Source organism: Tauraco erythrolophus, chromosome 4 (assembly GCF_009769465.1).
Source record: "Tauraco erythrolophus isolate bTauEry1 chromosome 4, bTauEry1.pri, whole genome shotgun sequence".
NCBI classification, from domain to species: Eukaryota; Metazoa; Chordata; class Aves; order Musophagiformes; family Musophagidae; genus Tauraco; species Tauraco erythrolophus.
The window spans coordinates 23,976,350-24,000,809 of record NC_141468.1 but is presented as its reverse complement, the minus strand read 5'-3'; the positions used below and the strand labels follow the sequence as shown (position 1 = coordinate 24,000,809).

The window sequence follows — 24,460 nt, the reverse complement described above, 5'->3', positions numbered from 1 at the left end:
TGAGGTTTCAGAGCTGTATGGTTCCATCCAGTGTTTGGAGCATCAATAAAACTTGCCTTCTGGCTCATCATGCTCACAACTACTCAAGCATGTGTGTTCTGTACACTCACAGTGATGTTCTATCATGAGCTGAGCATCTGTTTGTCAAAGGGAACTGCAATTCATGGTACAGAAACACAGTGCACTTACATGAAGGTTCTGAAAAGAGAGTGGAGATATTCTACACTGACTCAAAGGCAGGTGCAGAGCAATCTCCATACACTGAATCTATGCAAAGAGGCTATATACAAGTTACTTAGAGGTGCTCAAGGAAACACAAGAAGTTACGGAAGGAAATAGTACATAGCAAAATATACTGGAAAATTTGCAGTAGTGCTGCAATGATTCCACCAGTCATTGAAATATTGTATAAAGTACATCTTGAAAAAGGAAAAAAAAAAAAAAAGCAGTAAAGAATCAGAGAATACTTTCTTAGTTGGTGCATGTGTTTTGGGAATTTAAAGTTTTCGAGATTTCTCCTCTTATCCTGAGGGCTCGGATCTTCCTTGATGAAAGTGGAGGTGTTCAGATGATTGAACGCATACGGGAGTTAATGCTTTAAGAGGAAATTCCAGGACTAGGGGGATTTCCAGTAAATCCGAGAGATGTGGCCGGAGCTGGCTGGGTGAGCGAGGGCCGCGCTGCCCCCGCGTGCGATGCCCCGGCTCAGATCCCGGTACCGCCGTAACGCGAGCGAAGGGGGCCGGGCGCGCCGAGGGGGAGCGTCAGGCGGCCGTGGCACAATGAGACAGGTGTCAGCAAGGCTTTAAAAAGCCTGGCGGATGCCAGGCGAAGGGCCAGGTGACCGTGCCCGCCCGCCCCCGCCGAGAGCAGCGGGCCGCGGCGCAGGCCCCTTCCCGCACGTTCCGGCAGGGGCGGCCGGTGCGGTGACAGCCGCCGCTCCGGGCCGCCACCGCCCCGGCAGCGATGCCGGCCGCTCCGGGGCGGGACCAGCGCTTTGCCACACCCCACACGCCCCCCGCCCCGGGTGGCCCCGCGGGCGGACACCGGGGGCCGCCCCGCGGCTCCTGGGCCTCTGCGCCGGGCACCCCTCGCCCGGGCTCCCCCCGGGCCCGGACGCTGCCGCCACCCCCTCGGCCTCCCGCCTTCCCCTCCCCTTCCCCTCCCGGTCCCTCCTCCCCGCCGGCGCCGGTCGTGCCCGCCTCGCTCCCCGCCCCGGCTGAGAGGCGGCTGCCGCTGCTGCTGCCGCTGCCGCCGGCGGCTCCGGCAAAATGTCCGAGCGCGGCGGCTTCTACCGGCAGGAGCTGAACAAGACGGTGTGGGAGGTGCCCCAGCGCTACCAGAACCTCACCCCCGTCGGCTCCGGCGCCTACGGCTCCGTCTGGTAGGTGCGGGGCGGCGGGAGAGGGGCCGGGAGCCGGCAGGTGCTGCCGGGGGGCGGGGGGGCAGCCCCGGCGCCGCCCCGCGGGGACAGACAATGCCGGGGAGGCCGGCGCGGCCGTGCCGAGCACCGGGGGTCGTGAGCGCGGAGCGGGGCTGGGGCGGGGGGTGCCGGCGCGGCGGCGGCGGGGCCAGCCTCGAGCGTGCCGGGGCGGGGGCGTGTCCGCGGGGTGCCGGGATGCGCGGCGCGGCGCTGGAGCTCTCCCCCGCGGCCGGCGGCCCCGCGGGGCCGGGGCATGCCCCTCCGTAACCCGGGCAACCGGGCCCGCCGCCGCCCGAGGGCGGCCCCTGCCGGCCTTCCCGCCGCTGCCCCGCGCCGGCAGCTGAGCCGCCCCCCGCCCCGCGGGGATGCTGTGAGGTGCTGCCCGCCGGGCCCGCTGGCCGCGCCGCCGCCGGCCCCGCCGCTCCCCAGCGCCGGTTAAACCGATCGGCCGCCGCGGGGCCGCTCGTCGGCTGGTGCCGCTCGCGCCGGAGCGAAAACTGCCCCGGAGCCGGGAATCTTGCACAGTCATGGCGTGTCCCAGCGGGGAGGACGGGGAGGCAGCGGCGGGGTACGGCTGTCGGAGCTCTCTCTGCTGCCGGCCCGGCAGGGCTCACCGGCGGGCCGCGGCCCTGCTGGCTCCGGTCCCGGGCTGCCATGGGGGTACGCGCCTTCCAGCGGGAGAGGCTGGCGGGGCTGCCCCTGCCCTCGCGGGCCCGGGACACGCACAGTGAGGATGAGTTCTGCCCTCGGAAACAATGGAAGAAGCCTCCGGAGCGGGGCCGTGTCGGCAGGGCAGGGGTCGGTCCGGGGGGGCTGACGGAGGAGAGAGGGGGGGTCTCAGCCGACGATTTCGGGGGGAAGCGCAAATTAGGGCAGATTGCCGCCCAAGGGCTTCGGCGTTTTAGGACTGCGTCAGAGTTTATCAAATCTTATCAGAAAATGTTTCCCTTCTATTGATAATTACTGTATCAGGTTTGCACTTTCCGGAACTCCCAGTGCAGACTGGGCTATTATTTTCGTATTTGATGCACACTTCACTGTGCTTGTAAAAGCTTTAAATCAATTTTTGGAAATAATGGTGATGTTTAAGGGATTTCTGAAAAAGAATGGTGTTTCTTTTGTTAGCTGGGTAAGTGGAATTATGCAAAAACAATCCATAATGGGCCTTTAAGTGTCCTAGACAAGAAAAGATTTCCTTACAACTTAACTTTTTGCCGTGGACTAAACTCGTGCAATAGTCGCTCGCTTTTTTCTCTTTACAGTCATATACTAGAGAACACTTACGGAGTTTGGTTTTTGTTGCTTCCTTCTCTGGCTCTGTGAAATGCCCCAGTTACTTGTAAACTAGGAATGTGCATGTAAAAAGCCTCCAACAATCAGCAGAAACCCACAGGACTAGTGCGAAGTATCTCTGAATTCTTCTCTTTTTTGTTATATGAGGCTTATGTTTGCGCCAGGGAAATCTAGGCAGATACAGCGTGACTGTTGGTACCTGCCAGTGTAGTTAGTCCTGTGAGTATCTGATGTGAGTAGTTTCACAAGGGCCTAGTTTATTTAGACTATAAAATCTTAGTTTGCTTTCTCTTTTATTTTGGAAACTAGGAGCTGGTTATACAGTAGGAGTAACTGTTACCGCGTTCTGACTGAACCTGCATTTCTGGTTATTTTCCCTATTTATGCTGACATAGTTTTAAGGGAAAGACTCTGCTCAATTTTGTAACAAAATGTCAAGACTTTTGAGAAATTGCAAAGGAAATGAAAACGTGGTTCACTTGCAGCACAGCTGGTGCTTTGGGTTTTTTTTAAAAACTGTTAGTGTTGTTAATTCTTTGTACTTAACTACTTTTCTGTCTGCAAAGCCAAGGAAATCCTAGTATTTTATCAATGGAAAAGCTTAGGAACTGGGAATTAAAATGGAGACTGGAAGATGCCATGGGAAAGGTTTGCTCTAAAATATACATTTAAGAACAGAATACAGCAATAAAATATTACTCTATATTAATAGCCTCGTTAACATCGATGAACTATAAACCCAAACAGAAGCTTGAATCTGAGGAAGAGGTTCACATCTCTCTCAGAAAAGCCATCTATTTTTAGTGTCTATTGAAATTGATTTCATTTTTTTTTCTCCTCTATGTGCATGTGCTTTACCCAGGAGACCTACGAGACACAATCATTCCCTTGAGTAATATGCTGTATTGCTTTTGTGAATAATTGTACTCCTATTCAGTAAAATATCTAAAAACATATTCAAGTCTTACAGAAACCACTGGAATTAAACAAATTCTTAAGTGCTTTGCTGAATAGAAGCCAAGGTCCTGAACTCTAGACACTGGCTTTGAAACAGGAACAAAGTTGTTGTAACAAATGTTTTTCGACCTCAGTGAAACTCCTCTCTAGTCCTGCCCTTTCCCTTTTTGCAGTAAATTATCAGTCACGTCCATTAGACCTGTGCAACTGAAGTGATAACTGGTAGTAAGAAACATGTTGTAAATATTTGCGTTTAAACTAACTCCTGCTTATCTTTTTTTTTTTTTTGCTTGCAGCTGAAAATCAATAAAAAAGTTTGTATCAGGAGGCTGTGTTTTGGCCCAATTTATTGACATTTTGTGAGTCCAATAGAATTCATGTTTGGGTTAGTGTTTATATGCAGACACATCAAATGTTCTATGGAGACAGATATTGTTGTTTTAAAGCAGATTCGCTTTTGGAGAGGTATCTTTATCAAGCACAGTGCTTTCCAGTATGTTTTTCCTGGTTTTTATTTACACGGGGAATATGTATGAAAAGCAAACCTTCCTTAGCATAAAGAGCTCTACTGCTTTTCTCACTTTTTTAATGACACATCATAAAGCACAGTCCTTCTTGGAAATCCTAGGAAGAACTCAGCCACATTGCCAAGCGAGTTGCACTTCAGCGTCTGTGTGAACCACAGAGGGAGCTGTGAGGTGTTTTCCTCAGGTGCTTCCACCCTCGCAGTACAGTTTGCATTACTCTAGTATTTTAACTCTGCGGAGGGCTTCCTTTTACCTGAGCTCTTTCCTTTGAGCATTCAAGCTGGTGGATGTTCTGTCATTTGCTGCTGTTGGATCTCATTTTTTTTAAATTTAGGAAAAAAAATTAAAGACCTGTGGAAGTGTGGCATGTGTATGGTAGCTTAATTACATTTAAAATTATCAACGGAGTCTTCAACAGTACATTTTAGTTAATTTTTCTTTTTCAGGGGTTCTTTGCGTATTAGCAAATACCAAATTTACATGCACAACTGTTTCTTTTGGAGTTGTTTTCTTTTTGTGCTATAGATTTGCTTATCAAGCTGAATTTTTTTATATTAGACAATTATTTTAACTCTTCCTTGTGCCAAAGCTCAGTTAAAAATGAAAGTCTTACGAAAAAATGCATTTTCACAGTGTCTACCCTCAAAGTTGGATTTCTCTCACACCGAAGTCAAAGAGCTGGTCGACTCTTATAGACCAGGCACTATCCCTGCTAACTGTGAGTTTTATAAACATTTCTGATTTCAAGTGCAACATTTAAGCTTATTGCCATTTAGGTGGAAAGCAAGCAAACTTACTTTCACAAGGCAATCTTCATCTACAAACATTTCCTTTCAGTTCTGGAGAAAAGTGACAATTCATGTCTCAGGTCAAACTGCATTTTAAACTCTTGTCCCGTGTGACTCCGCCTTTTAAATAAGAATTCTGGCTGTGTTTGAGTCTTTCAGCTGTCCCAGTGATATTGCTTATAAACTGAATCTCTGGCCTGCAGCATCTCTGCCTTGCTGCTGTATTACCCTGGTAGGTCCACTATAGTTTGGTACCTGTCCACCTTTTCCTCTGGGAGCTGGCCTTACCAGTTGCTTGAGAAAGAGCTTCTTCATCTCTTTTTTATTTTTTCTTCTAAAGACTTTTTATTATACTGCAGATTATGTAATGTGGATAGATTTTTGGTTTACTGGGTTGTTTTTGTGTTTTTTTTATTTTAAAGCCTGTATGCTTCTTTTCATGCCAGCTTTTGTAAACTGTCTTCCAACCTACTTAGTCCTATTTTTGCCTGGGAGGTATAGACGGCCTTCTGCAGCTTGCTGTCTCTGATCTCTCCAGCAGGTTGTTTCCCATTAGCATACTGCAAGCTCTGTGTTCTGCCACCTTTGGAAAGAACAAACCTTGCAAGATGAACCAAAGCGAGTCCAGGGCTTCTTCTCAAGCAGAAACTCCTACACTGTTTCCTCACAGGCCATTGGCATCTATGAGACTTACATCATGCAGTCAGTCTCTTTTAATTTTCAGAGTATGCAATGCCTAACACCAACTCGGGTGACAACACATTTTTAAAAAGAGACCTGCTAAGTCAGAATGCAATGGCACAGGCTTCAGTTCAAGAAAAGTGGGAAAGCAAAGCCTGCCTTAAGTCATTTACAGAATACAATGCTTCAGCAGCTCCCTCTATCCTACTAACTTTAAGTGCATGCTTAAGTTCCATTAAGTTTTTATCCTGGCTAATTTTGGGTAAAAACGGGGGAAGGTGGGGTGGCGATTAGGCTTCTGTTTTGCTTTGAGGAAGTACAAGTGGAAAAATAAAAGCGAAAGGCTTTAATCCTGAAGTTTAACCTCTTCTTTCCCCCATCCTGCACTTCTGGTTAGATTGTCACTCAAGTGTTCTGAGGGCAGTAGCTTGCAAGACTGGAACATAACATTGCTGATACTGTCCTTTTCACATTGAGGGCCTCTAAGGAGATGCTGAGACAACTCAGTAGCATGTGAGGTTTTTCAAAAGCTGATATAAATTGTCTTTGACCAACAAAGAGAAAAATTCCTTCACCAAGGTTGTACTTGATGACTTTTGGATGGTTTTTTTTAAAGGGACCTTTTACTTAGCTGTAGTGATACTAAGGATATGATTTCGACCACAAGATCAGGTTACTGGAGTTACGATATGTGTCACTGTAACATTACATGCTAGTTTAAACAGTAAATGCTGAGATAAACTTGGAGTAGTAGTGACACACACCTGCTGTATGTAAATACAGCTGGAAACTGAAGAGTGTGTATAGGTCTCTACAGGCTAAAAGCAGAATCCCAAACATGTGTAGAGCCAGTTAATTTCAGTTGATTCCCTTCAGGCTATTCCTCTTTTAGGTCTTTTGTTTCCACTGCAAATACAGGGGCTGAACTTCACCTACCTAGGTTTATGGTTATATTTTATTTGAAACATTTCAAACAGTATTGTTAAAATACTGCTGTCCAAGATCTGTTAGCAGTTGTGCATTTTCGGTACGCATCATTCCGAATGAAAGTTTTGAATCCTTTCATTAGTTTTGCTGATATTTACAATGAGCCCTTCTAAGCTTATTCAAACACTTGCTTGAAAGCTGAGTAAGATATGAAGGCTGATATTAGAGTCCAGTCAGAGGCAGGACACCTCTTAAGAGTGACTATATGTAATAACAGTACTTAGAAACCAGGCCTTGAAAGTGAGGTTGCACTGAGGAGAAGGACTAAATAAAAGGAGTTGCATGATCAGTGTTACAGGTTAGGAGGAGGGTCTTTGCAGCAGCATTGCTAGAGTGAATGGATGAAAATAAATGAAGCAACAAAAAATATTGCGGAGCGAGAGAGACCCTCAGAGGAACATGATGAAATAGCTATTAGGAATGAAGACATAATGGGGTTTGCAGCTACAAAGCCAAGGGAAGTCAAGAATTCAAGAAATTTTGTGAAAGGTACATGAAGGAAGATGGCCAGGGAGACATCACTAGAGAGTTTGTCGGAGTACTAGGATGGAATGCAGATTGCTTGTCATTCCTTTGTCCAGTTTCATCCTGTGTATTGTCCAGCTGTTGGAACAGCGTAGTTACTGACTTGGGAAGGAGAAGGGAAGTGGGATGGTAATTAGTGGAGTCAAAGTTCCTATTTTAAATGTGAATGTCTAAGAATGCTTTTAATGGAGGAGATTGTATCAGGAAGGAGGTGTTTGTGGAGAACTATGAGAAGAGCTGTGATGTAAGATCTCTATGTAAGATGCTGTGACTAAGCCTGTGGACTAGTTTGAGAGCAGATGAGAAACATCTGTATGCATGTGAGGAGGGTGATAGAGGGAGTTGTAGGAAAGGTGTAGAAAAGGCAAGCTCAAGAAGTGAGGAAGACCACTTAGTATTGTACAGGCTTTCTTTCAGGAGGAATTAATGAGATCTTTTTTTTAGAGAAAGACGGCACATGGGATGGAAGAGAGATGAGAGAGGCACAAGATGAGCCAGTTATGCCAGAAAGGCAGCAAGGATCATGGCATTACAGCCTTCTGTGTGGCTGTAGGAATACATCAACAGAATAAAAATTCTCTGCAGAGGATCTCCTCCACCCCTACTTTAATACAATTTGTTATAATACACACCTTCCTGAACACATGATGCAGCAGTGGCATAGCTAAGTGCTTTCCTCTCCTGCTGTCAGTCATGATTGTGATTGCTGTTGGCTAGGGGACACAGTCCCTGATGCAGAACCCTTAAAGTCTTAGGGCCAGATTGCTTCAACACAGCTTGCTAAGGAGCTGTTTGCAATTTCAGTACCTATTAGCTAGTTGGTACCAAAAATCCAGTATCTTAGTTCTGGATGCATATGTTCAGGAAGGGAGAGAGCGTTTCAATACCGCTACATGACCTGGGAAAAAAATTGCCACCATTTAATATTTCAGCCGTTGTAGAGAGAGAAGACAGGAAATGTGAAGGAGAAGTGGGGGAGGAATAGGAAAAAGGAGGACAAGAATGTAAGTGAGATTTCATCTGTTTAGGTTTATGTAATGTATTTGAAAGCACTGGTATTTTTCATGTTAAACTTTGTATCCAGATTAACCACGAGCATTTCGAGCTGTAGCTTTGAAGCCCACCATTTATAACTACCTGGCAGGCTTTTTTTAATTAAATGCTGAATAGAATACATTTGTCACTAAGCAGTGTACTGGCTTAGTGGCAGCTGACAGATTTTCTTGTTTACATACTGACATTGGGTTTATAGGCTATCTAAAATACATGATTATTTTAGTATCCATGAGTTGGTTACATGTGCTGAGGAAGCTAACAGCTTATGACCTTCTGTATGTTTTCCTCACAAGCATGATTTTAAATGCGTCACTCCCACTGATATAAGCTGTACTGTCTATAACTTTGCCTAGAAAAGTGTGACTGCCCTTCTATAAAGTTGTTTGAATATTTAAGTCACTGTGGAGACATAAGAGACAGATCAGAAAAATAAAAAATAGCTTGTGGATTCAGAGGCTGATGCAGCATTTTTATGATCATGTTGTTACATTGAAAGAAGACTGGTGATGTATTCACGTAAACATATGGATAGCAATTAATTTTTAGTATTTTTCAGTGTCTGCTTAAAAGTATGTACATATTTTTATGTTGGTTATGGAACAATTATGTTGCATCTGTAGGAGATGTTTTGCTTTTGTATTTAGATTTAGTGGTAAATTAATCTGAGGTAATTGACAGCGATTGTACTAAAGCCAAAACAATTGATGCTAGTGCTCAGCATAGTGTGTCAGAATAATATCCAAGTGATGGGATGTAATTTTACAATACAATAACCTGTCATCATCAAGCAAGGTGTTTTTTTCTCTAATGAGGAGATTAACGTGTCTTTTCAGAGTTGCCCATTACTCATCCTCCCACCTTTTGTCTTGCTATCTTCTCATTTTTCTTTATGGTTACCTTCTGATGCACATATATGTCATGATTTTTGTGGTTTAGTAGACAAACACATGCTCTGTACCTTAAATCTAGCTCTTAGAGCGTGGAAATCACCGACTTAGACTTGCGTAAAGTAAACATTTATAAAGAAGAAACAAATGAACCATTTCCTGGGTTTGCTTTGCTGCTTAACTTAAGCTCACTCTGAGTGGCCTTTTTCTGTTGTTCTCTTGCTGCACTGCCAGTAGTGGTCCATTTTCTGGTGTTGGATAGACACTCTGTGTGTTTTTTTCAAGACCCTTCTATATCTCGATAAATAGTAGCTCTACTTTTTTAAAAATAAAATTTAAGAAGTTGTGTTTTAAAAAAGAAAAGCAAGATCCTAGAAGAGACCCAGAAGCAAACTAAACCTTGCAAACAAAACCCCAAATCCATGTTATTCATTTATAGAATCATAGAATCATAGAATGGTTAGGGCTGGAAGGGACCTTCAAAGGTCATCTAGTCCAACCCCCCTGCAAGGAACAGGGATATCTCCAACTAGATCAGGTTGCTCAGGGCCTCGTCCAACCTGGCCTTGAACGTCTCCAGGGATGGAGCATCCACCACCTCTCTGAGCAACCTGTTCCAGTGTTCTACAACTCTCATGGTAAAAAATTTTTTCCTAATATCCAATCTGAATCTACCTTCCTCTATTTTAAAACCATTACCCCTTGTCCTATCACAACTGGCCCTCCTGAATAGCCTCTCCCCATCTTTCCTGTAGGCCCCCTTGAAGTACTGGAAGACCGCTATAAGGTCACCCCGGAGCCTCCTCTTCTCCAGGCTGAACAGCCCCAACTCTTTCAGCCTGTCCTCATAGGAAAGGTGCTCCAGCCCTCTTATCATCTTCGTGGCCCTCCTCTGGACCCTCTCCAACTGGTCCATGTCCTTCTTACGTTGGGGGCTCCAGAACTGGACGCAGTACTCCAGGTGAGGTCTCACGAGGGCAGAGTAGAGGGGGAGAATCACCTCTCTCGACCTGCTGGCCACGCTCCTCTTGATGCAGCCCAGGACGCGGTTGGCCTTCTGGGCCGCAAGAGCACATTGCCGGCTCATATTGAGCTTCTCGTCCACCAGTACTCCCAAGTCCTTCTCCTCAGGGCTGCTCTCGATCCATTCTCCGCCCAGTCTGTATTTGTGCCTGGGATTGCCACGACCCAGATGTAGGACCTTGCATTTGGCCTGGTTAAACTTCATGAGGTTGGTACGGGCCCACCTCTCCAGCCTGTCGAGGTCCCTCTGGATGGCATCCCTCCCTTCCAGCGTGTCCACAGCACCACACAGCTTGGTGTCATCGGCGAACTTGCTGAGGGTGCACTCCATGCCACTGTCCACGTCACCGACAAAGATGTTGAAGAGGGCCGGGCCCAACACGGACCCCTGAGGGACGCCACTCGTGACCGGTCTCCACTTGGACATTGAGCCGTTGACCACTACTCTCTGAGTGCGGCCATTGAGCCAATTCCTTATCCACCGAGTGGTCCATCCATGCCTCTCTAGTTTAGAGAGAAGAATGTCGTGTGGGACAGTGTCAAAAGCTTTGCACAAGTCCAGGTAGATGATATCCATTGGTTGACCCTTGTCCACCGATGCTGTCACCCCATCATAAAAGGCCACCAAGTTGGTCAGGCACGATCTGCCTTTGGTGAAGCCATGTTGGCTGTCACCCACCACCTCCTTGCTCTCCATGTGCCTTAGCATGGTTCCCAGGAGAATCTGCTCCATGACCTTGCCAGGCACAGAGGTGAGGCTGACCGGCCTGTAGTTGCCCGGGTCCTCCTTGTTCCCCTTTTTAAAAATGGGGGTTATGTTTCCTCTCTTCCAGTCATCGGGGACCTCGCCAGACCGCCACGACTTCTCAAATACAATAGCCAGTGGCTTGGCAACTTCATCCGCCAGTTCCTTCAGGACCCGCGGATGGATCTCATCAGGTCCCATGGACTTGTGCACCTTCAAGTTCCTCAGATGTTCCCGAACCTGCTCTTCAAGTACAGTGGGCGATGGTTCATCCTCACAGTCCTTGCTAGTTCTTTCCACAGCTTGGGTGGTAAGACAAGAGGCTTTATCAGTGAAAACTGAGGCGAAAAATTCATTGAGTACCTCAGCCTTCTCTATGTCCCGGGTAACCAGAGCACCAGTATCCTTCCGGAGGGGGCCTACGTTCTCCTTGGACTTCCAAGGAGAATTACTTCCATTTGATGACTTTCATTCATTTACATAACGTTTATGAGAAATTTAAAAAGGGTTGTCATTCACTGCAGTTTTAAGGAACCCAGATTATACGATTGGCCCCTAGAAAATGTCCCAGGGCAAGGTTCCTGTGTGTCCCTCTTTTCTATTTTACTTGCCAATGCACGGTGCAGTAAGGGCTGCCTGCATCAATGATTAGGTTCTCTGTGTGTTGACCCCTGTTCCGTACCTTCCCCTCAATACTCACTCACATACACCCTTCTGCTGCTGTTACTTGTTTTTCTCAGGAATTCAGGATCTTACAAATTCAGAGGACGTTCATCCACAAGGAGGTTCATGTCTCCTGTAATGGAAGGAGTCAGTGGGTACATGAAAGGATGCTGAGGTCTATGAATAAGAGCTCAAATTTGTGCATGTACCAAATATGTGGCAGAAGTTCTGTGTACTTTCCATCTTATTTTCTGGATGTTACCCTCTTTCTTACCGAAATCAGTAAAGCTCTGCCCGTGTGCATCTGTGTTTTGAGCATGAATTGAGTTTTTTCTTTGTTTTTTCTCCTAACACTTACATGTAATGGGAAATCTTCATGTGTTCTGGAGGAATGTGACACAGTGAAGGAAAGAAACTTGCATTGTGCTGCAGTGAAAGAAATAAAAATAGAAGCCTAGAACAATATGGGGGAAACCCAGACCCAGTGTCATTGTCACATGGAGCAAATTTAAGGATCTGCTGTGTACAGCATTCTAATTTTGGTGTAGTGCATCCAACCAGTTGTCAAACTTCTGATGATGTAGGGGCAAAGCCTCACAAGCTGGGGCACTGAATTATAGAAAATAAATTAGAAGCGTTAGTCTTTTCTGTATTTTTGCATTTAACCTCAAATGAATCAAGTATTGTAATTATCTGTACAGATATGCTTCCACAAGGATAAAATCACACTTTGTAGACAACTAAAACCTCATGGTTTTCTGGGGTGATGGGGATGGAATATTGGCTGACACGAGTAGCCTACAGAAAATGGGGAGTTTGCTGCAAACACAAGACTGGCACCACACACAACCAGCTTGAGTCATGCCTTCATTCTACATCAGCTAGACTTAAGCTAGCTCCAGGAATGAAGAGAACTCACTAGACCCAACACTGCACTCCTGAACTTATTCCAGTCATTGTGGGTAGGTAGCATTGTGCCCAGCTAACAAGCCCTGTCTGAGCCCAAAGCATTAAGAAGATCAGGGACTGGCTGTAGTCCAAGGGGACCAGTTGATGCCAGGAAGGGTTCTTCCTGCATTGGATACTGGAGTTTACTAAATAGGATACAAGTTGGCTCCATGTGTAGTTTGTTAGATTGGGCTCTTGCAAGCAGCCCTCCAGCTGTTGAAGCGAATTTGATCCTGAAGGCTAAGTAGCCATAGCTGGATAGTGTGCTCCTAATCCCAAAAGCCCTGAAGGGTCTGAGCAGGCTGTACATATGAATGGCCTGTCTGTCCAGTATTACTGCTCTGCAACCACAGAGGATAAACCTCTCCATGGATACTAGGGAAATGACTGTATGTATGGCCATGCTTATAAATATCAGCTACTAAAAATCCATGCCCCATCAAAGGTCATAAAGTCAGCATGAAGCTGTTAAAATCCTGTGCTTCCTGCCTCCTGAGTTTTTTGGACTGCATTCCCTTTCTGTGTTCAAACTTTTCTCTGAAATCTTAAGAACTGGGAAAATGTGCATACAAATAGAGATTCCTATTTCATCTAGCAGAACTTAAATAGAATTATTAAATACAGGAGTTGACAACACTGAAAAGGTAGGTCTAATTTAAGCAGTGATTGAAAATCACACTAAGCAAAAGTCTCTAATCTGTGTGAAAATGATGCTGTCCCTGTAAGCAGTGTAATGGCTTTTCATCCTTGATCTTGGAAAGGACAGACAGCAAAAAATGTGTCATAACTGCAAAGAGTTCTGGGTCAAGAATGATCATATCTGAAAAAGCTATTGTTAAGATTTGTTACAAAGTTGTTTCTTGTAAATTAAAAAAATAGTAATAATTATGTTTCTTTTAAAATTATGATAGAACGTCTGTCTAAAGAAGTAGTGTTCCCATATTCTTTTGAGGCATGTGAGCATATTGCTTAATGGTGATGTCAGAAATACTCACTGACAATATACAATTAAAAGTCACTTATTTTCACTACCTACAACAAATGAAAGGCTAACAGTAAGGAACAGATTAGAGGTGGGAGATGATATCCTTTTGCAAGTATCGAAGTTGATCTCCATCGTACTGTTCTGTCCAGCTACGTGAGGTAACATCATAATCAGAGGTAAGACACCTCAGAATAAGTATTTTCAAAGAAACTCAGGAAACAGTAGCTGAACCATTGGAAGGATGATTTGTTTCCAGGTATAAGTGAGTATAAATCAGGGATTAAGACAGGTGGCTGGCCAAAGCTGAAGCCTGGAGAAAATAACTTTGCAAAAGAAAAAGACGCTGTAAGATGCCGGCAGTTGTTTGCAAGGGGATGAAACACCAAGAGACTGGCAGAGAAGCCTTCTCCTGTCTCAATGCAGAAGTGGGGAGGGTATGAATTGGGTGTCATGCAGGGTAAGGGAAGTTGAGGACCTCTAACCCTTTTCTTCCCCATTAAATCAAACTAGGTAACAGCACAGGTTGTTGGTTTGGATGTTTGTTTTTTTTTTTAAAAAAACTGTTTTGAATCATTGTAGTCAGGCTGGTTACAGGCCATTTGAAGGTGCCAAGCACAGGTGGGCCCATATTTTGGCCGTGACCAGAGATGTCCTACCCAGGGACTAGTCTGAAAGCTGAACGTTCTTGGGGAAATCACACAGAAAGGGAATGAGCTCATCTTGCCACTGAACAGCGTACTCGGGGGAAGATGAGGGATTCAGAGGACAACCCGGACTGCAGCTATGATGATAAAATAGCAAGAGGGAGAGACCGAGTCTGAAATGAGAGGCGTAAGCGTACGCAGGGAGGGCTGCAGGCAGTGGCCTGCCACTTGCAAAACGTCATCCCAGAGGCAGTAGCAGAGATCACAGAGGCGAGTCGTCCTTGAATCTGACAAACTAGAGAGTTCAAACAACACGAAATCTATATTTTTGAATGCTTCACTGTTAATAACTTGAATTATGATGATGATAAAGCAGGCAAGGAAAGAGCCTGAAGGCATTAGCTCTGATTATCATTTGGTACAGTTTCTTGACTGCAGACAAACTCACTGAAACCAAGTCAGTCCTTGGCCTGTGCAGCTTCAATTCGTGATTTCCCATTGGAGGTCTCAGGACTCAGGTTGCTGTTTGTTTCCTCTTTATTTCTTTTTTCCCCTCTCTCCTTATGTGCTTCCATCTTAGGTCTAAAAAGCTGCTGTCACAAGAATTACTGAAGCTAAAAAAATAGTGCTTTACCATCTGAAAACTTTGCAGCCTCGAGACATACAGAGGGTAAAAAGCAATCTGTCTTAAAGATCAGTGATTTTTAAACCACCGAAAACCACATTTGACCTTAGAATTGAGAGGAGAGGGATGTTTATCATGATAACGGGATTTAAAACCGAATTCCTCCTAGGCTTGTATAATGTACACAGTATTTCATAAACCAGTACAAGCATGAGTGGGAAGGCTTGTGAATTACCAGAAGAGCTGAAATGTTGAGCACAGACTGCTGTTTTGGGCAATGTTATTTATTTATCTGGATAAACATTTCCTTTTCACTGGAAAAAAAGTTGGAAAGGATAGAGAGAGTATGCATTTGTGAGACTTGGCGGTGTTCTCCAGTGGCTTCATTGGCCAGGATTACACACAGGACAATTATACCCAGTCTTTGTTACATTAACAGCTAAGCATTAGCTTCCTTTTTATTTCTTCAGATTTACTTGCACAAGCTTCATGTTGTCCCTGCAGCCAGTCATGTGGAATTTAAGATATCTGTTGTCAGTTCTTCTCACACTGTTCATTCCTTGAGCTGCTCCACGTCTTTGAACAAGACAGCATCCTCATATCTTGAAAAACTGTGTCCCTACCCTGCTGTCGGAACAAATGTCTCTGTCATACCACTTCCACCCGCTCCTCAGAGTGATACCAGTCGTCTTCTTCCTATGTTTCCTTTCTTCTGCTCAGGGAATGCCTTTCCTGAGGTGCTCAGCAAAGCCACAACCCTGTACACCTCTAAAACTTCACTGGAGATCCACTTCTGTGATACTTACAAGAAACTAGCTAAGTAATCTGCTTATCTGTTTCATTTGTCACGAGTGACTCACTCGTTCCATGGTGCCTGCAAGAAACTTGTTGATTAAATCTACTTCCTCTTACTCTGTTTTTGTCAAATAAAAACGTTGCTGCATTGGCCTTTGCAGAGGTTGGGTGAATTCGAGGGTAACTGGATTACCATCACCTTTCGGATGCCACTCTTTCTTGCCAATTTGCTGCTCTTATCCTTTGTTGCTTCTCATTAGAAACACCACCTTGTCCTCCAGCTGCCTGCAAATAAAGAGGCTTTGCTCTTCACTTGGCTCTTCATGGCTTTAGCAGAGCACCAAATACGTGTAGGAGTCCAACTGCTTGGAGCTGCTTATAGGCTCGGTTTATTAGGTTGGGAGCTACTCCAGGCATGATCAATGTTTTTTGTCTCTAGCAGGTGTCTCCTACTACAATTTGCAGGAGTGTGTAAAACACAGATCATAAGGAGCTAACAATATTTGGTGTGGCTGTTGTCTGTTCTCATCCTTCTCTGTGCATTTTTCATGTTATCTAAGTTTCGTGTTTGTAATTCAAAAAAAGCTCTGTAAGATAAGCCTGTGTGAAGGTTCTTGGCTTGCTAATGCTCTCTAGCACACGTAGATAGCATTATCCACACTTTAAACAGAGAATTTCAAGGTATTTTAATTGAACACAATTTTAACTTAAGAGGAACAATTTAAAGAAAATTTTTTTCTTCATATAAATCTTTTTATAATTGTACTGTGTAGTGTCATTAAGTAATACATACAGGAATCATTCTTATTCCTATGCTACATAACAGGTAGCATTTATTTGTGGCTTGTTGTGCTCATCATGTCTTTCTAATGCACAAAAACCAGTGGGTCTCCCTTTCGTGCAAATGGTGATGTGTGTATTTAGTGTTGTCCTCAGCGGGGCATCTCCATCTGTATGAAGTTTAGCATATGCTGTGTGTCAGCTGGATCTGTGGGCTGGGGTGTAAGACATGTACCCGTTGTTCACTTGTTACCTGCATTTCCCAAGGAAACAGTATGGCTTGGCTATGTCAGCATCCTAGTTTGACACCGGTTTTGTGGCATTATCCTCTATCAAGCTAATGGTCACACAGGTAATTAATATTGCCAGACACTATGGCGGCATTCCTCTAATTAGTAAAGACTCCAGTTTGTTCAGTAAAACCCAGAGTTTGAATCCTCATATTCCCTACGAGCTGGAGGCTGACGCTGCGCTAATGGAGCTAATTCTCTGGTTACTTTTCCTGCCATATGGGGAAGGGTTTCCTGGGAATGAGTCCTGAACATTATCATAAGCATTAGCAATTTGCTAGATGGAAAACGAGGGAACTCTTGGAATACTCATAGTTACTGCTGACTAGCTCCCCTGGTTGCAGTCTCTGAGTAGAAGGTGAAAGAGGGCAGAGGAAGGAGGAAAAGCCCCAAAAGAGTACAGGTTTCTACAGTGAACTAGTTGAGAGCTTTGAAGTAGAACACACTGTCAATGTGGACTTTTTTTCCTCTTCTAGTTCAGCTTATGATACCAAAACAAGACAGAAGGTGGCAGTAAAAAAGCTCTCAAGACCTTTTCAATCACTTATTCATTCCAGGAGGACCTACCGGGAGCTTCGGTTGCTTAAGCACATGAAGCACGAGAACGTAAGTGGAGAGTGAGTTCTTTCTCTTCGGATTTTTATGGCAACAGTTTGCAATATAGGCTTCATTTCAGTTAGGTACAAACTTTTTGGAAAAGTGTATGCTACTCTTTAGCTACCCAAGATACCTGGACCTACCCATCTTCATATAGTGAAGTCACTGGACTTCAGAGACTTTCAGTAAAAGGCTGCCTTTTTATTGAAAAATGATCTCATTTAATCTTGAAGATGCAGCTAGTGAAATCCAAAACAAGTGGTCTTACTCTTCTCTAACTAAAGCAATAAGAGTGTTCTGCTCACTACTGTTGGATGCTTTTGAAACATCAGTCCAGGAAAAAAAATGCCTCAAACTTGCTTTTGCTGAATTTGGATTTTGTTGAGAAATTAAGGGCAGGTACTCTCATTGAAATTAACATCAGTGTAATATCTAGATGAAAGATAGTAGAACTGCAGGCTTCAAATAATTGAGTACTGTTCTAAGTTTATGTGGCAAACAGTTGATTTCAATGAGAGTATCTACTTGCTTAATAAAAGAAACTTGATGAATTGAAGCCTGAATAAAATATAGTGGATTGAAAATTATCGTGGAGAAAGTATGCTAAAAAAGTTAAACAACAACAGAACAAGATAACCCACAAAATTGTGCATAGTCTTAAGTATAACGAGTGTATAAGCCATGTGCCAGCTTTTCTGTGATGAAACATTCTATTTCCTGCCTTTATTTCTGATTGTCTAAAGTCTTGTTGTAATTACTTTTTGTAGTTAATAAAATTTTCTGTTGGTCATGGAGATAGCTGAGACTATACCTGTATAGACCACCTACTGTGCCAGTTATATTAAGTTTTCAAGATGACTATATGTCATATTTTTGTAAGTTTCATCCCCAAAATGCTAAGCACTGTCAATACTAATTGCATGTTGCTTTACAGATTTCTAAAAATGAAATGTCAATTCTTTCATCTTTCAGGTTATAGGATTGCTAGATGTTTTTACACCTGCAACATCAATAGAAAATTTTAATGAAGTGTAAGTAAAATTTCAAAATCATTCTGACTAGTGAGTAAGTATCACTCTGGTTTTAAAAAGGAAGCACATATTTTTCTAACAGACTTGCAGCCACAGTTGGGTTTGTGTGAAGAACCCAAATAAATCTTTTTGCAACTTTTCCACGAAAGAGGAAGCAGGAGGATGGGCATATTTTTGTACTTTTTTGAATGACGATTATTAAGATTATAGATATATGGTAAATGGTTTAATGCTGTATAAGTGCCAGTAAACTTGAAACTTTTTCAGTTCAATTATGTTAGCTGTATATTATTTTTTTACAGCTAGATGAGATAGCTCAGGAATGCAGGAAAGTATTCTGTTGGTTAACAGACAAGGTAAATTTAGGTCAGATTCCTGACTAACCTGGGACTATGTGTATTTTGGTGTTAGTCAAACATACTATCTATGCTGAGTTCCTCTTGGTTTACATTGTGTATAAGCACTTAGGTAAATAATTTAGCAGAAGAAATAGTAATTAATATATTTTTGTTTCCGTGGAAATTAGTGGCCAAACCCCTTTGACTCCTGGGGCAAAATTACACAAATGAGAACTATGTGTGACAGATGCATGCTTTTGTCCCAGCACTGTTTTTGGAAAAGAATTTAACATTTCTGCAAAATTTGTCAAAAAATAAAACTTCCAGTGAGGATGGGGAGGTAAGTTACACAAAACAGTCTTACATCAACCAATCCAGTGTCAATCTCCATCATCAGATATTCCAGGGCCTTGCAGTTACTGTAGTTTTGGTGCCTCAGGCTCCCACTTTGATGTTGGGTGAGGCTTCCTATTCATCTCAAAATATGATGCCTTCTCCCCTCACTGAGCTGCTGTCATGGAGAAAACAGAGATACAAGCTTTTAAAGTACCGTAAGGATTTTTTTCTTTTTCATGATATAAAATCTCATAGCTCTGATTCCATTATTAAAGCTGATAGCTGATTCAAAGGGTATAAACTGCATGTTAGTAGAAAATGGAAAAGGAACCTACATGGAAGTGTGTAGTTACTCTTTGGGTGTGCTGCTTTTAGAAGGATTTGCATTCTGCCACTCTTAAATGAGGTGTATTTCTTTGTTTTCTTCTCTCTGTTTTATTTTCACAGGTATCTCGTGACAAATTTAATGGGCGCTGACCTGAATAACATTGTGAAGTGCCAGAAGTTAACAGATGACCATATACAGTTTCTCATCTATCAGTTACTTCGAGGTCTTAAGGTACTGGCTGAATGCAGGAGTTTGAGTCAGTCACTGAAATGTTGTAGTAACAACTGGTTCATTGCCGTGACAGTACTTAAAAACCTTTTTTTATGTCTTAAGAGTGTGCAGATAGCAGCAATAATTTCAGAAATTATCAGATCATTTTTCTAACCAGAAATATATAACCCCAAGCCTGCCCATGTTTACATCCACAATACATGTGAATTACTCCCCTTGAACATTAACTTTAGATCAGTGCCTATTTAAGTTATTACTGAAGGACAACTCCTCACTAGGTAATGTCTCAAGTGAACATGTTCTGTAGCGCACAGTGTGTGTTTCAGACACTTCACCTGTCATGAGAAGGTAAGTGAAAAAACTTCTGAAGAACATGAAATTGATAAAGAACGATATGGGAAGTAACTCATGTTTGTGCTTTGAAAGACATGAGCTAGTTTGAAAAAACTACAGCCCTGATCTTTGTAGAAAGCGTCACATGGGTGAAGGGATAATGAAGTTAGTTGGGTTCTTTGGGAAATGTCTGGAAGCAGAAATTTATCCTAGAAATTCACGACGTTTCACACAATCACCTAGGATTTACTCTGCCTCTACAGTCATTGTTTCCTTTAATTGTATCAGTTAAAATTTAGACAATTAGATACCACAGGTGATTGGCAATGAAACTGTAGCAAAATTTTCTTCTGAAAGAGTTAAAATATCTATCATTTTGCTAACATTAAACATGTGAGTGTCAAGATGTAGAAAATGCTTCCCATTACTAGATGATAAGCATTTTCTTGGACCAATGTTGATTTTCCCTGGTATAAGCAAAAAAAAAAGGGAGGGGTCAGCTGCTTTAGTAGCTAACTTAACAGTAATTGATATTTTAGACATGGAAAATAACTGTTAAAAAGCAAGCCGTGGTAAATACTGGTTCTGAAATATACTTATTAAATTATTTTCAGCAAGTCACATTGTGCCTGAGACACTAATTCGTATTCATGCATGTGGATTCTGTCAATTTAAGTGCAGATTTTAGTGAAAAAAATTGCAGAACTGAGCCCTTAATTGCTTTGTCTCATTTACTTAAGTTAATAGCTTATTAGAAAGATGGATTCTGGAGTTAATTATCCAGCTTGTGGTTTTGAATATAAGGCTGTGTTGTGTCAGTGCTAAAGAATAGTAAGAGTTGTGCTCTAAAGTGAATATTAATTTCAGAAACGCACTCAGGTGCATTTCTGGCTGTGTTTCGAAGGAGGAGGGGTTGATGGTGGCTCATCTCTTCTGGAGAAATTCTCACATCTCATTAGTCAAAGACCATTTGATCACGTATAGCTCCTTGCTTCCACCTCTGCTGGAGTCTTTACAAGGTGTATTGACGTACCTGGGTAGGCACTGGGCTTGCGGGTCGGTGTGCTCAGCAACACGGAGCGCCTGCTTCGCGCCCCACAGAAGCCATCCGCGCAGACAAAGCGTTGGTATGGAGCTGCATAGTTTGGCAGGCTCCTGAGCTGGCTGGCAGAGGACTGCTTGGTGGCACCCAGAGGAGCTGCTGTCGTCGTCTCAGCAGAGCATGGACATAGCTCCTTCTGCTGTATGCGGTGCTTTGGTTTCCTCTTCGTTCAGCTGCTCGCAGCTGCTGTGAGGGCAGCGCCCAGGGGTGGCCCTGCCCTTCTCGTACACAGCGTGTAGGTCTGGAACATAAAGAATGCCCCAGTGTTTTCTTTGAGTTTTCCCAATTGATACAGAGGCTTTGCATGTAATCTCTTCTCCTTAAAAAGAAGGTAAATTCTCCTCCAGAGAACAGAAGGTTTTAGAAGTCTAGCTGATCCTGGTCCATAAGATTACAGATAAATTGGCTGTTAATCCTAAGAAGTCAACGATAGACAATTACAAAGTAAGCTTTTCTCATTCTTTGAGTTTTAATGTTTTATGTAAAACAGCAGAGACCCCAAGTAGCCATTGAAACACTGCTTCATGTCCTGCTTTGGAAGTGGACCTGAAGCAGTGCTGTGGCCTAGGTGGATATTTTGGTCACTAACCTGTCCCAGGGTACAAATACCTCTCTCCCACGTTCAGTGTTCACAGTATGGGAGGGGGATCTACATCATCTAGGTGTCAACCATGCCGCTCCCTCGGCCACTGACTTCACTGAGACGCTAGCCGATCAACATGGACATCCAGATAAAGACTGGAACAAATTCCAAGTTAGTAAGAAACTTTTGACAAAAGAATCACTGCAAGTGCTATCTTTTATGGTAGAATCTAGTCTTCATGGTTACCTTTCTTGAAATATCCAGCTCTGGGTAAGACAAAAGAAGGAGGTTTTGAAGTTAATCATACCTCCGTTTGATCTGAAAATGCAGTGTGACATAAGCCTTTTCTGTATATAGAACCATCAGTCTCAGAAGTTAAAAGATAAGACAAGTGACTTATACCTTCCTTCACATCTAATTTTAAATCTTACCTTTTTTTTCTCCTTTTTGTTTCACAGTATATTCACTCAGCTGGAATCATTCACCGGGTGAGTTCACTCATCGCGATAATAAAAATGAATGGTGTATGTCCCTTTGTGCATCAAATGTGTTACTAAGACATAGTTATAATATACCTTAAAAGGTTAAAATCATACTTGACTAACTTTGTCTGTTCTGCTATAGGACCTCAAGCCCAGTAACCTAGCTGTAAACGAAGACTGTGAATTGAGGGTAGGTATCATGCTGTTGTAAAAGCTCTCAAGATGACAGTTTTCTAAGAAAACATTAGCTACTGTTTTTATTTCCTGATTCCATTAATTTCAGCTGTTTGTCACTGTTGTTCCCAGGCATAGAGAACCTGTTTCCATGAACGTGTGTTTTCTCCCAAATGTGAATTTAGTATGAACACAAGTATCTTTGCAAAATGTTCATCCCTAGTTCCTCGCAGATGGTACATAGGCTAATAATTGGGCCCATGAGCGAGTGCTTAACTGAGTATATCTTCAAAGTTTGACCTGTGATATGTATCTGCATCTGCCATGTTCATATGAAGCCTCATAATAACTTTCATTTTTATATCTACAGAATCTACAAGCTAAATTAAATAATGATACGAAAAAAAGATACCAGTATCACCAGTTACATTAAGAGTTACAGGCAGTAAAAACAAACAAGAACCAAAAAAAACCCTGTAATCCACACTTCTCAAATGCTGTTTTAATGTACATGTCTCTATAAATAGATATCTTTGTGTGTCTGTGTGATACAATACCACATAATAAGCAGGAGACTCCGGAGAAGAAAAGATGTTTTCTGGCTTTCTAAGCCTTTAAGCCTAAGAATGAGAAGTTTAGCATTTCTCCATGACAGCCAGAAACATCTTTCTCCCTGTGACTGAGACTGTGATGTAATCACATTATTCCAGCTGTGAAGGATTTAAGAAAAGATTGCAAATACTACAAGATCAGCAATAGTGAATAAGAGCAGTGCAGTTAGGTTCTCGCACTAATCCGGATCTGTGGTGAGAAACTGTAGTTCCTCTTTGGTTTAGGGACACTTGCAGATGCTCAGCAAGTTTCATCATTATCTCTTTAATGTCTTCAGGCATGTGTGTTCAGCATCTGTGAAATTTTGTAGGTCATCTGGGTCTGATCATGCACTCTAAAATGCGTGCTGTATTTTTGTACTGTAAGTAAAGGAGACTTTTAATCTATTTTCTTTATGATTATGGTATCTCTGCACTTCTCTGCTTAGTATTTCTTACACTGCTCTTCACTTTGTTTGTATTTCCAGCTTTACTTCCTCTGATACCAAATTATTTTCTAATAGAACAAATTTCTAATAGAACAAACTAGAAGGGATCAGCTATTAAAGAACAATATTGCGGAAACCCTTATAAAAATAAGGGCATTAGTGTTTGGGTTTCACGCCATGATTCATGCCTTGTTTGCCTCATGGTTTTATTTTTGCTTATTTAAGAAATAAATAATGATTTTAAAATATATTAGAAGTAAAAGATGTTAATATGTTATTTATATCTTAATATTTTTCTTTAGGCTTTTTATATCTTTAAATTCGATTTTAACTGAGGAATTTTAAATGATACTCTTAAAATTTCTTACTCTCAATGAAAAGGATTAGCCATCAGCTTAGTAAATAATCCTGGATCTCATCACAGAAGGTTGCCACTTAATTCACATTTCTATTTGAAGAGATGGTAACTAGCTTAGATGACTGACTTAACAAACAGCACTGAGACTCAGATGGTAACCTTCCACAACAGTCTCTTTTAGTGTTAGGGATATCTTTTAGCTCCGTAATTAGTGGGACATAGACTAATAAAAAAATAGAAGGCAAAGAAATGAGCAGGAAAAATTTAATTGAAATAACTTTCCATCAATGTAAACTTAGCAAAGGAGAGCACATGGAGCGGAACATTTTGCCATCGAGCCTATGAGTAATAGGTGTACCTAAACAGAGCTTCTTTGTTGTTTCGGTGGGCGAGTTCTACTGAAAACAGATGGTATGTGATTTACATCTACCTTGCTACACAGGAGATGTGTTTCTCTCCTAGTGACATCGGAACAACACGTGATTTGGGTAAACGCTACCTGTGCGCAGCAGTCCTTAGAGAGACAGGAGAGGGAAACAACAGAAATTCTGCAGATTTGTGATCAGCTCGTGTGGTCGTTAAATGTTTCAATGGCCAGTGACACTTGCCGTTGGCATTTTACACAAACATTCCCATTTGGTAATGTTTCACTTTTTATAGCAACAGTGCTTATTTTTAGCAAATGAATGTCAGTGGAAAACTGAACTTGAGGCAAAATGTAGAGTTTGCTGTAGAGGACAAAGGGCCAGGCTCATTGCAGTGGAAGCATCTTTATGCGGACCCGTAGGCTGCAGGGATAGAGCGGGGAGAGCAGATGAGCTCGTCTGGAGAGTGTTGCTGTTTCACTTCACCGATGGTGAGGGACTATGGATAAAGTCCGAAATAAGCAATAGGGAAAATCAATAC

At 42.8% G+C, this 24,460-nt stretch overlaps 1 protein-coding gene across 3 annotated transcripts in view; it reads left to right on the top strand.

Moving 5' to 3' along the window:
• Nucleotides 1-1,233: 1,233 nt before the first annotated feature.
• Nucleotides 1,234-24,460, top strand: part of MAPK11 (mitogen-activated protein kinase 11) — a 35,013-nt gene continuing 11,786 nt past the window's right edge. For 2 of the 3 annotated variants that reach the window (XM_086610402.1, XM_086610403.1), the window contains exons 1-6: nt 1,234-1,384; nt 17,099-17,228; nt 18,192-18,250; nt 19,372-19,483; nt 21,960-21,989; nt 22,126-22,173. In XM_086610402.1, the coding sequence (XP_086466528.1) occupies nt 1,272-1,384; nt 17,099-17,228; nt 18,192-18,250; nt 19,372-19,483; nt 21,960-21,989; nt 22,126-22,173 (492 nt within the window). In that variant the 5' untranslated portion in view covers nt 1,234-1,271. Of the gene's footprint in view, nt 1,385-2,333; nt 2,553-17,098; nt 17,229-18,191; nt 18,251-19,371; nt 19,484-21,959; nt 21,990-22,125; nt 22,174-24,460 lie in introns of those variants that run through there. The other variant, XM_086610404.1, reaches the window with a different exon arrangement.